This window comes from Miscanthus floridulus, chromosome 7, assembly GCF_019320115.1.
Source record: "Miscanthus floridulus cultivar M001 chromosome 7, ASM1932011v1, whole genome shotgun sequence".
In the NCBI taxonomy this organism is placed as follows: Eukaryota; Viridiplantae; Streptophyta; class Magnoliopsida; order Poales; family Poaceae; genus Miscanthus; species Miscanthus floridulus.
The window spans coordinates 104,274,613-104,289,350 of NC_089586.1; the positions used below are offsets into that span (position 1 = coordinate 104,274,613).

The 14,738-nt window shown below is 46.4% G+C and overlaps 3 protein-coding genes across 4 annotated transcripts; 2 read left to right on the forward strand and 1 right to left on the reverse strand.

Annotated features, from left to right (window-relative positions):
- Positions 1-1,234: 1,234 nt before the first annotated feature.
- Positions 1,235-5,381, forward strand: LOC136464084 (protein ALTERED PHOSPHATE STARVATION RESPONSE 1-like). The gene is made up of 4 exons (XM_066463043.1): positions 1,235-2,603; positions 2,690-2,850; positions 3,495-3,718; positions 4,256-5,381. Exons 1-4 carry the CDS (start codon positions 1,442-1,444, stop codon positions 4,983-4,985), a joined length of 2,277 nt encoding a protein of 758 aa, XP_066319140.1. The 5' UTR covers positions 1,235-1,441; the 3' UTR covers positions 4,986-5,381.
- A 4,233-nt stretch (positions 5,382-9,614) lies between these two features.
- Positions 9,615-9,926, forward strand: LOC136465999 (large ribosomal subunit protein uL6m-like). Its single transcript, XM_066464520.1, has one exon. The coding sequence runs from the start codon at positions 9,615-9,617 to the stop codon at positions 9,924-9,926; it is 312 nt and encodes a 103-aa protein (XP_066320617.1).
- A 1,945-nt stretch (positions 9,927-11,871) lies between these two features.
- Positions 11,872-14,353, reverse strand: LOC136467467 (probable serine/threonine-protein kinase PIX13). Of its 2 annotated transcripts, XM_066466180.1 has the most exons (5): positions 14,266-14,353; positions 14,117-14,179; positions 13,523-13,670; positions 12,822-12,967; positions 11,875-12,738 (listed from the first exon to the last, which is right to left on the reverse strand). In XM_066466180.1, exons 3-5 carry the CDS (start codon positions 13,569-13,571, stop codon positions 12,142-12,144), a joined length of 792 nt encoding a protein of 263 aa, XP_066322277.1. In that variant the 5' UTR covers positions 13,572-13,670; positions 14,117-14,179; positions 14,266-14,353; the 3' UTR covers positions 11,875-12,141. The 2 variants fall into 2 exon arrangements, with proteins under 2 accessions (XP_066322276.1, XP_066322277.1); XM_066466179.1 differs by lacking the exon at positions 14,117-14,179 and having other exon boundaries at positions 11,872-12,738; positions 14,266-14,347.
- Positions 14,354-14,738: the final 385 nt, after the last annotated feature.

Here is a 14,738-nt window from a genome sequence, read left to right on the forward strand (position 1 = left end):
AGGTCAGTGGAGTACATGCTCTGCGCAGTGCGAGTGGCGTTGCGATCTTTGGTGCTACAAATCTCTCGGCCCCTCTCTCGTCAGCTCGTCTGCGTTTTGCTGTCCCCAAAGGGACCGGGTCGGAGTGGTCCTCGGCTTCCACTCCGGAACGGAGCAGTGAATGAAGCAGTGTCAAAAATGGGTCGACGCCGGGGATAAAGGAGGATGGGTGTGGAAAAAAGAAAAGGGAAAGCGAGCCTGTCATTGGTGCATGATCATTTCACGGGCCATCATTGTGGTGCGGTGGTAACTTTTTTTTTTTCATTTGATTCAGGTTTGAAGCCCCTTTTTTTCATTACCGCTATCAATAGCAATATTAAACCGCCGTTGAAAATCTCGAAGATCTGGAGACTATCGGAAACTGACTGTTCCGATCTCTTGGCACGGTAGAAGGCCTGCACGGCTGCGTTCCAAGCGAACAAGCGCCGCGCACGGCCAGAGCAGCGGATCAATCGCGTGGGATGATGATGATGGGATGGGGAGGAAAGGAGCAGAGCGCCAGAGGCACTGGGGCGGCAGCGCGCGTCGCACCCTGGCGGATCCGCTGATGGAGACCGGCAAAACCGTACGTGGTGACTGGTGAGAGCGGGCGCAATGCGGACACCAAACCGAGCCCTGCGGCGGCATCTGCATCTGCATCTACATGCAGACGCCGCAGTCGCAAGCCTGCTGGCCTCTCTCTCTCTCCGTTCGCTCGGGCGGCCAGGCGGGGGCGTGCCGTCGTCGCTGCTCAGCGAGCACGTCCCTCCAAAGAGAAGCGGACAAAAGAGGAAGGCGGCCTTGGCCCCGGTGCCCTCGGGTTGCAGCCTCCCTGCCCCGTTGTGCTCGCCTCCTGTCCGTCCCCGTCCCCCCTCCCTCACCCACCCACACCCCGCAAGCAAGGCCTTGTTTAGATCACCTCCAAATTCCTAAGTTTTTTCACTCTCTCTCCATCACATCAATTTTTAGCCGTTTGCATGGAGCATTAAATGTAGGTAAAAAAAAACTAATTGCACAGTTCGAAATCACGAGATGAATCTTTTGAGCTTAGTTGGTCCACGATCGGACAATATTTACTAAATAAGACGAAAGTGTTACTATTCATCGGTTTGAAATTTTTTTCAATCTAAACGAGGCCCAACAAGAGCCGCCTGCCACATCAAGCCTGGAAAACAAAGGGCGAGGGCCGCGCGCGAGTGCAAACAAACCCAAGAGAAGATTCTCCCATTAACACCACAGCCGCAGCCGCGCGTTATAATCATCTGCAGCAGCCCACCCGGCATCGGTTCGCTCTCGCTCGCTCGCGGCGTCATCGTCTCGTCGTTCGTTTCTCCCCCTTCGCCGACCGCCATGCCGCGCCGCGCCGCGAGGGTTTGAGTGAGTTTTTTCGGCCGAGCGTTTCCGGGTTTGCGCGAGGCGAGCGATGGGGTGCAAGGGGTCCAAGCTGGACGAGCAGGAGGCCGTGGCGCTGTGCCGGGGCCGCGCCGACCTGCTCGCGGCGGCCGTGCGCCACCGCTACGCGCTCGCCGACACGCACGACGCGCTGGCGGACTCGCTCGCGTCCGTCGCCGCGGCGCTCCACCTCCTCATGACCGCCCCCGGCCAGCCGCGCCTCGCGCTGCCCGCCGCGCGCAAGGACGTGGACGCGCCGCCCGCGCCCGCCGCCGCATCCTCGCCGCCGCACTCCTCGTCGCACATCAACTTCGCGCCGTCCTCCGACTCCGACTCCGGCTCCGTGACCTCCTCGCCCCCTCGCCGCCGCCTCGCCGCCGGCTACGACCAGCTTCCCCACCACCCGCTCCCGTTCCCGCATTACGGCTACGGCGGCTACGGGTACGCGCCGGAGCCGTCCCCTTACGGTGGTGGGTACCCGCCGGGATCGCTGCGGCTCTACTACGCGCGGAGCCGCCCGTCCCCGGCCTCGGTAGCCGTCGTCGAGCAGCGCGCCGCGGCATCGGAGCGCGTGTACTACGGGTCCGTCGAGCCGGCGGCGGGTGGGGACACGCGGTACTACTCGTACGGCGGCGAGCCCGCAGGCAGGGCGGCCGCGCCGCCGTCCCCGCCGAGGACGACCTCGTGGGACTTCTTCAACGTGTTCGGCGACTACGACGTGTACGACAACTACTGCTACGATGCTGGCGGCGCTGGTTGGGCCACGTCGGCGGCGTACACGCCGAGCAGGAGCTCGCGAGAGGTGCGGGAGGAAGAGGGCATCCCGGAGCTCGAGGACGACGACGCCGTCGTCAAGCAGGTGGCCGGTGAGTTCTCGGCGCCCGGGAGCGGCGCACGCAGCCGACGCAGCTCGCTCGGCGGCGTCAGCAGCAGCATTGCCGAGGTCGACGAAGAGGAGAATTCTGTCGTCGATAAGGAAGTCATTGACGGGGGTAACGTGGCGCGGCACCTGGCGCCGGCGCAACGTAACACTGCAGCGTCTGCTCCGGCACCCCGGAGGGCCGTTGACACTACAGACGTTGCCGGGGAGATCAAGGCGCAGTTTGTCCGAGCTGCAGACGCTGTCAGGGCACTTTCACCAGTTCTTGAGGTCGGGAGGCGGAGGTACCACCACCGAAGCTCAGTGTACCATGGTGAGCGTTTTCTTCCGGTACTCAGCACGTCTTTGGAATAGCTTATGCCCAATTCTTTGATCTGACTTGTTGGTATTTGGATATAGTTTCATCTAGTATGGTGTCAGCAATTGCCTTGCCGCATTCTGACCTTGGAGGCATCGAGCTCTTGGATGTTGGAAGTGAGAAGGTTTTGGGAGGAAGAAGCCTGTCTTTGACACTGGAGAAGCTCTATATGTGGGAGAAGAAATTGTATGATGAGGTTAAGGTATGTGTGCATTGTTGTCAGTAATAAACTCAAATGAGTGATACATGAAATTGATATGCACAGTGCCAGAAAGCTAATTTGTTGCTCCATAGTGGTCCCATGATCTCCACTCGGAGCCACTGAGACAAGTCTTAACAGAGAGTCTCTTATCTGAAGTTGGGAGAGAGCCCTGTGAATCATTTTATTTATAGTCTTATCTTGTGTAACAACTGAATCCTTAAGGTTGATCACATGCTCCCAGCATGCAGGGGCCCCTCCTCGCTATCAAACAGACACATCCCCATTCCCCAACCATGTAATTTTAGAACTGTTCTGCCTATCTTGTACCATCGTGCTTCTTGTTTATGAAAAGAGTTTATTGACTTTACACCGTGTAAGGTACCTTTCGGGACTAATAAAAAAAATGGTCAGAATTAAATTGTATGTATTCAATATCAAACTTGTTCCAAAATAGTGCTAATGTAAGATGTATTTTATAGATCATTTTTTTAGTTTGTTTTCTGATGGTGGATTTGTTTGTAACTTTATAAGTAATGCATGATGCCATTGTTCTTTCCTATACATATTACATTGTCACTTGCAATGCATGACTTTTGTAATTTTTATGTCATGTTAATTATTTTCTTGCTCTTTTCCTCTTTTAGGCTGAAGAGAAAATGCGCCTGCTGCTTGCGAAGAATGCAAAGCGGCTGAAGTACTTGGATCTGAAAGGTGCAGAAGCTCAGAAGATTGACACAACCCGAAATATGGTCAGGAAGCTGTCAGCAAAATTAAGAATATCTGTAAGAGTAATTACCAAGGTTTCCAAAAGGATAAACAGAGTAAGGGACGAGGAATTGTGGCCACAAATTAATGCCTTAATCCAAGGGTATGCTCTTTCCTTTCATTCTGAAGTGTTTTGTCAGATGCTTCATTTTAGGTCTCTGTCTGCTTCCTTTACACTGGTTATATGCTTATCTAGTATGTATAATCATATAGATGCTCTATCAGAAAGTAATAGTCCGAGTTGTGTAGGTAATTGGATTGGAATATACAGCATTATAAACCAATGTCACGATGATAGCAGAAATAAGGTTATCGTATAGAAGCAACCCCAGTTTTTTAGATAAAGGAATTTTTATTCTGGCCTCTGCATTAAATTGTTTTTTGAAGCAACCAAATGTAGAAGCAAACCCACTAACCCAGTAGTCCTTCTCTTAAAAAACCCCAGTAGTCCTGCATTTCTATGAGGTTGTTTTAAGCAACTACACATAAATTTTTTAACACATTCTGTGCTCGAAATCGAGAGCCATGTATGCTTTTATCGGAATAAAACTTTTAGTTAGTTTTAATTTGCTAAGAATCTTGCATTTAATATTCCCATGGAATTTAGCACACATTAGAAGACTGATGTCCCTCTTTGTAGGTTTGTGAGAATGTGGCGAGACAAGTTGGACTGCTACCAGATACAGTGTCAAGTGATCTCAGAGGCAAAAAACCTGGATTCAATTGTCCCTGACGGAAGGAGTCGAGACTTGGCATTAGATCTTGAACTAGAGATGATGAAATGGATTGTCAATTTTTCCTCCTGGGTGAATGAACAGAGGAGCTTCGTCAAGGCGTTGAATGGATGGCTATCACTTTGTCTTGACTACAAGACTGAAGAGACAGTCGATGGAGTTCCTCCCTATTCACCTGGAAGGGTGGGTGCTCCCCTTGTGTTTGTTATCTGCAACAGCTGGTCTCAAGCCATGGATCGGTTCTCCGAGAAGGAAGTGGTTACCTCTATGCAAGCTCTTGTGTCCAGTGTGCGCAAGCTGTTGGAGAAACAAAATGTTGAACAAACGGAGCAGATGGTTGCTACACGGGAAAGAGAAAGATGGAACAAAATACTGGAAAAGAAGACTGTGGAGATCAACAAGGAGGCAGATATGCTGAACAGGAAGTTGGCACTGGTACCAGGCCAGCACAGCCGCCTTCCAAGCGCGCAAACATACCAGGAACATCTTCTTGACGCAAGCAGTTTGCAGAGTAGCTTGCAGCGTGTTGTCCAAGCCCTAGAAAGCTTCACCTCCAATTCGCTGCAAGCATTCGAGCAGACCCTGAGACATGCCGAAGAGGAAAGGTCATCCAGAGAGAGTGCCAAAGTTTCATAGTGAACAAGAATGTAACAGTATGAGCATGTCCTCATTGGGAGGCATTGACGCAGAACATACTGGGCAAATGCTGCTCACATAGAATTTTTTGGTGGACAAATCCTAACTTCTGAGTTTAACTGACCATGGCTCGTCGATGTAGTTTAGGCGAAGCTCTCATCGGCGTCCATCAGAGTAGATATATGTAGCAGCAAGTTTTTTTTATAGGCGAAGTGCACTTTTTGGTGGTGGTATGCAAACGAGGGGCATTGAGTTTCGTATCATTGTATGTTATTTTGCTTGTTGCTGATGTTAATATAGATGAATCCTTGAGTGCAAAAAAGTAGAACAATCTGTTGTCCATGGAATGCAGTTTGCTAACTGCTAAAAGTATAAGTTAATTGTCATCTTAAAATTTTGGCTTACGGATGGGTATATGCAACTCAGTATGGTATTAGCCAATGTTTGCCTAAACGGCTGTTTAGTCCAACGTTTAAATGGTAAACAAAAGCCACCTGTGTCATTTAAGTCCTAAACTGTTGTTAAAAACTGTTTAAACGGTCTAAACAGAATCAAGTAACATGATTTGTGCTAAACAACCATTTAATTCATCATTTAGTTAATAGTAGGGTTACAACTACCACATTTGGCACCCAACTAATTGACATTGTAGTATATGAGGTCAAGTGGGATCTAGTTTTCTTCCAAATTTTTTTGGTAGAATATTTATTTTTTACCTGCTTAAATGCGTATACTTTCTACCATATTTAAAATTTGCGTACATAAACATGTATATTTTAGTGTTATTATTCAAAACCTTTTAGGCCGTTTAACCCTACTTAGACACCATCTAAGTGGCTTAAACGCTAAACAAAGGGTGACCAACTATTTACCATTTACCGTTTAGGATGACACTGATATTAGCTTGAGGTCTCGAATTCAAATCTAACTGCACCAATAGTCAGTGTTGTTGCATCGTTTGTGTTTGACAGTTTAGATGGGTGCTACCATGGGAAAAAGGAAAGAAAGAAATATTGGTTAGCGCTGCCAATGGCTAGTGAAATATTGGTTTTAGATGGCTGCGTCCCTAATGAAAAGAATAAATATGAAATCAGGATGAATTAAAAATTGGAAAAAAAGAGGAGAAAGAAAGAAAGAAATGAGAAAGAAAAAAAGAACTGCGTGGAAAAGGGGCGGCCCAGGAGAAGCCCCGTGCGGGCGCTCCGCGCCTCCGCCGCTTCCCCTCGACCCAACAACCAATCCCAGAGCCCGGACTGCGGAATGGGCTACCGCCGCAGCCTTCAGCCCGCGTGCACTCTCTCGGAGTCTCGGGGTCTCGCCCCTCTGCGACGACGGACGATTGGGCTACCGCCGCCGCCGCCGCCCTACGCTAGGTGCCGAGGTCTTCGTAGCTCCTCCCATCGCCGGCAACGAGCACTCACCAGGTATTCCACCCCTTTTCTTCCCATCCTGCTGTTAGAAACCGAGCACCCAAACCCTAAGATAGCTGTTTGGTTTTTTTTATTGATGCCTTACCTTCGTTTTTTTTTTCCCAAAAATTATCTGCTATACCTATACATGTGTAGACCCATGTCCTTTTACTGGATCCGCACCTGCTGTCAAGACCTGACGGAATTTGGTTTGGCAAAGGTAGGATTTCCAGGTAAGCTAGAAAGCTAGGCGCGGCAAGCCGCGCTCCAACGTTTGTAGCCGGGCCAGTGTTATGTGCCGATATGATATATTGAGTCCACTACTGTTCTGTCGACGGAGATAATATCTTTCTTGCGCTGTGCAAATCAGCTTGTGTGGTCTTTCTACTCCAGCACCGTTGGTATCTGTGGTCGTTGTAGCCGTAGCGACTAGCGAGGGCGAGCTCTCTGATATACACCTTGTTTAGGGGCGTCTTGAGGGTTATGGCCGGCAAAAGTAAAGCTCGTTGATTAGATTCTCTTCACGGAATCCTGTGTTGAGGCTGGATTTAAGAAGTAAGGCAGGTACAGTAGCTGTTTGGTGGATATATGTTTCATTTTCTCTTGATTTCTCTCCTCTTTGTTGCTTTTGCGTGAGATTAAATTGTCCAATACACTTTTACCCATGCCTAATTTTGTTTGTCTTGATGATCCGGAGATGTTGCATTTTTTTTAATTAAAGAAAAGTTCTCTAATGGATTAGATTTGTGTGTTTGGCCCTTTCAAATGTAGATGTAGACTATTCAATCTGAAGGAGATATGGCCACTGATTCTTTGTACTTCCCATTGATTTATCATCAGGTTAATTAACGATGATGACACCACATTGCCTAATATGGTCAGAATTTAATCTAGCGCATTATCTAGATTTTTAAGCTCTCTATACCAAGTGTTAAATTGTTAATAAGCAGCAGTCAGAGAGATGGTAATAACTAATAAGTCTTCCATAAAGATTTTTCCCTGGGCACGATCTCTATGTAGCTGTGGGTAGCTGCATTATAATTTTTTACCAAAATGCTCTTAACTACAAATCAAGTTTTAGTAGATTGGATAAGGGTCTAGTTTTTGTTAGGAGTTCTTTAGCTCTTGGTCAATCTACTATATGATATTATATACTATGTATTTTTTCAGCAAAAGAGCAAGGATTGTTTTCATGTATGTAGTAGAGAATTGTAACTTGAAAGCTAGGTCTTCAGTTTGCAATGAAATTGTCTGCATAAAAGATTCCTAAATTAAGATGAAAACATCCCCTATTAAAAAATAGATTGCTAGGCTATATATATAAGAAGAAATGTAGCTTTTGGTACCTCTGGATTCTAAAACATACCATGTGTACACAGGTTAAAGATAATAGTATGTTGTGTTGAAACTTTTGAGTAAAAACCCATCAAGAAAATAAATCCTTTGAGTATATGCAAGACATCAGACTATATCATGACGTGTAGGTGAATTAATACTGAAGACAGCAAGATTCTGAGTTTTAGCTTGAAGAGCAAGGTGCTGAGCACATTGTTAATAATCAGCAATTGATGTTAATATATTTTTTCATAGTATAATCAACATTGTTTGCCATTATCCTTGCATGTATGCTTCTACAGAAACAAAGTCGTAGTACAGATGTAGGTTAGGCTAACATATTATAACGTACAGACATGGTAAGTAATTATGATGGAGAAAATTGTCAGGCATTCATTGCCGATGAGCACTATTTCAGTATTTTGGTTAGGAACATTTCTGATAAAAAAAATGAGGCAAGTATAAAGCTAACAGTCAATTAGTCTTTCCAATAAAAGAGATATTATATCTACCTGAATAATAGCCTTTGCTTCATTGTTGCTTCTTCTTTGCTTTGTTATGGTCATACCAATCAGAGTAGGTCTGCAAGCTGTAGCAAAAGTTTTGAGTTGTCCTCGAGACAGCAAAAAAATTGAGTTGTTTTGGAGTACAGAAAGGATGATCACATGATAGTCTAAGGTTTACTGAGGATTGCAATTGAATTTAACATAGTAGGTATGAGGAGTGAGTACATCGAAAGAAAAAAAGGGTGTACCCAGTGCAGAGAGCTCCTGCTCTATGCGAGGTCTGGGGAAGGGTGTTAGTGGCAAGCCTTACCCTCGCCTGTGCAATGCGAGGAGACCGCGACTCGAACCCGGGACCTTCCGGTCACAGGCGGTAAGACTCTACCGCTTGCACTAGGCCCGCCCTTCTGAGTACATCGAAAGAAATTGAGAAGAAAAGAATGGTCGGTTACATAGGGTTTAATCCAAAGATTGAGGTATAACAGACTTGCTGTTTTTTATTTGAACTGTGTAGTGGTTATTATCCTCCAATCTTACATTAGCAAAAGCAGGGATATATGTAATTGAAAAGAGATCTCATTTTGAAATACTCTATCTAGAGTTTTCCTAATCCTATTTAAATGTTAGATGCTGCAGCCAGCAATAACGCAGAAGCAGTTTTTAAAACTCTCAAGTCAGAGATCTCATTTTGAAATACTCTATCTTAGATTTGTCCTAATCCTATTGAAATGTGATGCCACAGCCAGCATAAAGCAGAAGCAATTTTTAGGTGCGATTCTGTTTTGCGGAGCTTTTGTTGAGGTCCAGCATAACAGCCATCCAATAATCCTTGTATCAGCTGTCATGCGGAGCTTCTGTTTTGCACATTTGCACATGCATAAAAACATTCCTGTGTCAGTCTGAACTTAGAACCATTTTAGAGCTACCATTCTATTACAAGAGTGTTACTTGGCTGACTAACTTAGAGAATTCAATGCTATTGACCCTTATTTGGTATAACTACAGCTTCAGCTGTCTTCCTTTGGCACCTTGGATTATTGGATGACGGTTCTGTAGTAGGGTCTCACAATTGTCATTCATCTGTCATCACCCTTTCTTGCCTTGTGGAAGCCTTATAAAGTGTTTGCTATTTGAGTAACAGTTATGGACGTTGCACTATAATAACCCACAAAGTGGGATAAATGCTATGTGGCGTACCTGATTTGATATTCAGTTTGGTGTGGTATTATCTAGATAATTTAGTCAAGCACACAAAATTTACTCTTAATTGCACTTGAATTTCCACTGTTCTGATGAGAAACTTTTGCTCTTCTTTCTGTTTGTGTCAAAGATAACTCGGCTCCCAAAGTATTGCTGTTGGAAGATCTCCTTATTTATCGTCAATGGAAGCGAAATTTTTCCGTTTCCTGAAGCTCGTTGGGGTCGGCTTCAAAGCGAGGTCAGAGAGCCAAGGCCGTGAGCTGTTCCTGAAACTGGGATTCAGCCATGAGGTGCAGTTCACCGCTCCCCCAGCTGTCCGTGCCTTCTGCTTCAAACCCAACATAATCTGCTGCACCGGCATCGATAAGGACAGGGTGCACCAGTTCGCCGGCGCTGTCCGGAGCTGTAAACCTCCAGAGGTGTACAAGGGGAAGGGGATCCTGTACATTGACGAGGTTATCAAGACTAAACCCGGAAAGAAGCAAAAGAAGTGACGACTTGAAAACGTTACAACTTTGTCTTTGGCTTTTAACCCCTTGAGACCCATACTTCTTCACATTTGTAGTGATCCGGATCTGGTCTGGTTGTGTTGTGCTAGGCAGATCACCATTGTCTTATCCTTACCTCAGTTGCAGGCAACACGGTGTATGTGGGGCGTGTAATGAAGTTGTAGGACCATGAGTGGGAAGTTACCAGTTCTTTTTGGTTGACATCAGCTGGAACATTGCTTTGCAAGTTGGATTGAACTTCCGAGCGGAATGTTTCCTTTCAGATTTGGGTCTCTCGATACATTGTTGCAAATTGAGTGTGAATTGTGAACTGAAGCTAGGACCCTGAAATAGATGCGTGTTGCATAGTACTAGTATCATTTATCTGGAACTCAATCTGCAAGACTGCAACGATAATAAAAGGTTCGACTGTACCAAGATTATCCATTTGTACTCATTGATTTGATCATTGTGATAATAAGATACTCTGAGGTAATTAAAATAGTACCGGCATAGATTTGTATATTGTTCCATACAGAAACCTGATGAGCATTTGTGATTTGTGCTGCTGTGGCCCTGTGGTCTGACAAACGACGACGACTGAGGCCCAGTTTAGTTGCCGGTCGAATTGGCGCCGCCGGAATTGTACAACACTGTAGCGAATTGTAGCATTTTGTTTGTATTTGGTAATAATTGTTCAATCGTTGACTAATTAGACTCAAAACGTTCGTCTCGCAAAGTACAACCAAACTGTGCAATTAGTTTTTGATTTCGTCAACATTTAGTACTCCATGCATGTACTGTAAGTTTAATGTGACAGGGAATCTTCTTTTTGCATAGTGCCAAAGTTTAGATTTTGGGGTAACTAAGGCCCCGTTTAGTTCCACCCAAAAACCAAAAATTTTTGCGCAGTATCCGTCACATCGAATCTTGCGGCACATGCATGGAGTACTAAATGTAGACGAAAAAAAAAACTAATTACACAGTTCACCGAGAAATCGCGAGACGAAACTTTCGAACCTAATTAGTCTATAATTAGACACTAATTACCAAATAACAACGAAAAATGCTACAATAGCCAAAACCCAAAATTTTTTTGATCTAAACGCGCCCTAAACAAGGGCTGAAGTGAGTTTGTTGGATTTCAGAAGTCCAGACTGAACACCTATTTCTCAGCTGACACCGAATAAATGGAAATTCCACCGTCATCGCTGCCGTGCAGGCTGAAAAAAGTCTGGCTCGATATGTTAGGGTCTTTTAGTTTAAGCTTCCTGAGCTTTTGGACCTTATCTTTTAAATCTTTCGATGCTTTTGGCTTATAAGAGATGTTTGATTTTAAAAAAGTAAAAAAGATAGTAGTCTAAAAACAATCAAAAGCACAAACAATCAGAGTCTTAGGCCTTGTTTGGATGATGTATTAAGAAACCATAGTATAAGAAACTATAGTTTTAGAAAACCATTGATGAGCAAAACCGTGGTTTAGAAAAAAGAGGTCTAGAATGGAGTTTTTAAAACTCCATAAAGACCACAGTTTCAGCAATTCTACCATAAAGTTGGTTGCATCCAAACACTTCATGGCACTCTAAAACCAAAGTATTTCACAAAACCATGTTATTTTTCTAAAACCCCAAAAATACTTTGTTGCAATGTCTTGTTTTATTTGCAAAATAGCATTCTCCTCTTTTTTTTTGTATTTTTTGAATTCATGAATCATGATGTATTTTTGCATCAGTGACAGTGGGTAGTGATCCAAGAAAAAATGAATTATGTGGCAACACCCGTCTCAATGCATACTGCTAGTTCATTCCATGGTAGAGAGAGAAAAATAGTCACTGCTACAGTGTGAAACAGTAGTGTTGCGGTGAATTTGCCGGTGAAGCTGAAGGCCAAAAAAAACTCCTCCAAAGAGGGGCCTGGCAAACACCACCCGTCTCAGGTGAAACATATGCACATAATGATAATTTTTATCTGGTCTAGTACCAAAGACATGACATGCAATTACACGACCTCATGCGCTTGGTTTAATTAATCCAAAACGGGTTACCATGGATTATCATCAGTTGCAATAGGCTCCACTCCTGCAGTCCTGTTCATGATGGGGGTACTGTACACCGCAAATACGAGACCGGAAGTATTATATTAGGACGTGTCTCTACATTGGATCTTTGCGCGCTCAACAGGAGAGAAAATGCTTCGCTCAAGCTCAAAACTCTAGAAGTGGCTATCTTGTCACTCTAGCAGACGGGTGGGCACTGTGGCCGCCAGCCGGAGCCGGGCCAGCCCAGTCCAAGCTGGACCCCGACCCGGGGCGCTGGCTGTGCCCGTTCCGCGCCGTCGTGGGCCGCGGGGACGCCGAGCCATCCAGCCTCGCCGCCGCCCTGCTGGACGACATGGACTCGATCTCCTCGAGCACAGCGACGACCTCCCGCATGGAGGGCCGGTTCTTGTGGTCGGCGGCGAGGCACCGCAGCGTGAGCTGCGCCGCGCGCTGCGCGCCCCGCGACGGGTACTGCCCCTCGAGCCGGGGGTCCACCAGCCGCGCCAGCTTCCTGCGGTCCGCCAGGTAGGGCTTGGCCCAGTCCACTAGGTTGTGCTGCGCCGTCGGCCGGTCCGTGTCCAGCGCGCGCAGCCCCGTCAGGATCTCCAGCAGCACCACGCCGAAGCCGTACACGTCGCTCTTCACGTACAGGTGGCCTGTGGCGACGTACTCCGGGGCCGCGTACCCGTAGGTTCCCATGACGCGGGTGGTGACGTGGCTGCTGCCGCCGGCGGGGCCGTCCTTGGCGAGCCCGAAGTCGGAGAGCTTGGCGTTGAAGTGCTGGGGGTGGGAGGGAGAGGGGAGCTATTAGACGGCGGCGGCGCGGCGCGTGCGCCAGGAGCGGGGCAGCGAGATCAGCGTACCGTGTCCAGGAGGATGTTGGAGGCCTTGAAGTCCCTGTAGATGACGTGCTTCTCCGATGAGTGGAGGAAGGCCAGCCCGCGCGCGGCGCCGATCGCGATGCGCAGCCGGAGGCTCCACGGCAGCGGCTGCACGGCTCCTCCGCTCTCTGCTTGCACAGGCAACACTTGTTAACGACCGTGTGGACGTGTGGTTAATTCGATGGCACACCAGGAACACTTGTTAATGTGTTCGACGGGGAAAGAAGCTTGTTCGGCTTATTTTTTCAGCCGGAGCAATATTTTTTTCTCACAACGTTTTAGTATGAATAATATTTTTCAGCATAAACAGTAAATAATCCATACCAACCGGATGCATGTTTTTACTGACAAACCGTGGCCTCCGCGTGCTTTCATTAAAAATGTGACTAGACTACCTACCGGGTCTTCAACGACCTAACTTAGATCTTGTATCTATCCTTCAGGACATATATGCTGTGTGATTTACTTTACTCGGTGTCTTTTGAGGTTTTGTGCCAATGGCATTTTCTGTAAATAAACTCTCTTTCTTTCTTAATTGAGAGACAGATGCCGCAGCACAATAACGTGCAACGATCTCAATTTAGACCCTGTGATCTCCGTTACAAAACTACAGTCCCAGAGACCACCGCGACCGATCTGAAGTCAACTCGGGCATCAGAAAGAAGATGATGTAAAAAACTTACTGCGTGGCTCGCTTCTGAAGAGGTGGTTCTCCAGGTTGCCCTTGGCCATGTACTCGTACACCAGCAGGAGCTCCTTGTCCTCCCAGCAGTACCCCAGCAGCCTCACCAGATTGGGATGCGAAAGCCTCCCGAGGAAATTCACCTCAGACTGCATACAAGTAATCACCAATCACATTATTAGCAGAAAAAAAACAATAACAAACAATCAGCAGCATGTTCGGTAGGCCGTAAACAATCGTATACGATCGTGGATTATAAGCTAAAACAGTATTTTTCTCTCATACCAAACCAGCCAGTAGTAAATAATCCACGATCCGGCACAGCCAGGCGAACGAGCTGCAGACGTCGTGGCGGCCACTAAGCGCGCATCATGCCTACTCGAGTTTCAACCACCAATGTGAACTGGAGTTTCTTGTTGCGTTTGTCGTGTGAACGTGGCGACTGGCGTAGCATTTGCCAGCGATTTGAGAGGAATTTAAAAAAACGGAGAAGTGCACAGCAGATGAGAATTATGCTGTATTGAAAGGAAATTATGGGCATGTGAACACGGTGGCAGCGTCGTCTAGAACCAAGAACGAACGATAATGACATGACCTATGCTTCGCGGACAAGGGTTCGACGATGCCTAAAGTCTCCTCACTTCTTTTCCGTCCTATCCTGCTCGATTTTAACAAGAAAATGTGCGGAGCTGCAGTCATCAGAAAGTTTAGAAAGCAATGGCTTGACCAGAAAGCGTTTTTCACCTGCCATTCCTGCACGCCCTGCAAGCTCTCGGGGTTGAGCTTCTTGACGGCGACGGGCACACCGGCGCCGTTCCGCGCGGGGTTCCTGTCTCATCGGATGTTTAAACACATACATGAAGTATTAAATATAGACGAAAAAAATAACTAATTGCACAGATTGTGGCTAATTTGCGAGACGAATTTTTTTAAGTCTAATTAGTCCATGATTTGACAATGTGGTGCTACAGTAAATATGTGCTAATGGCGGATTAATTAGGCTTAATAAATTCGTCTCGTAAATTAGTCTCCATCTATGTAATTAGTTTTATAATTAACTCATATTTAGTTCTCCTAAATAGCATCCGAACGTCCGATGTGACATGGACTAAAATTTAGTTCATGGAACTAAACACCCTCTAAGTACATTAGGGTAGTGTTTAGTTGGCGAAATTTTTGGCGAAATGGTACTGTAGCACTTTCGTTGTTATTTGACA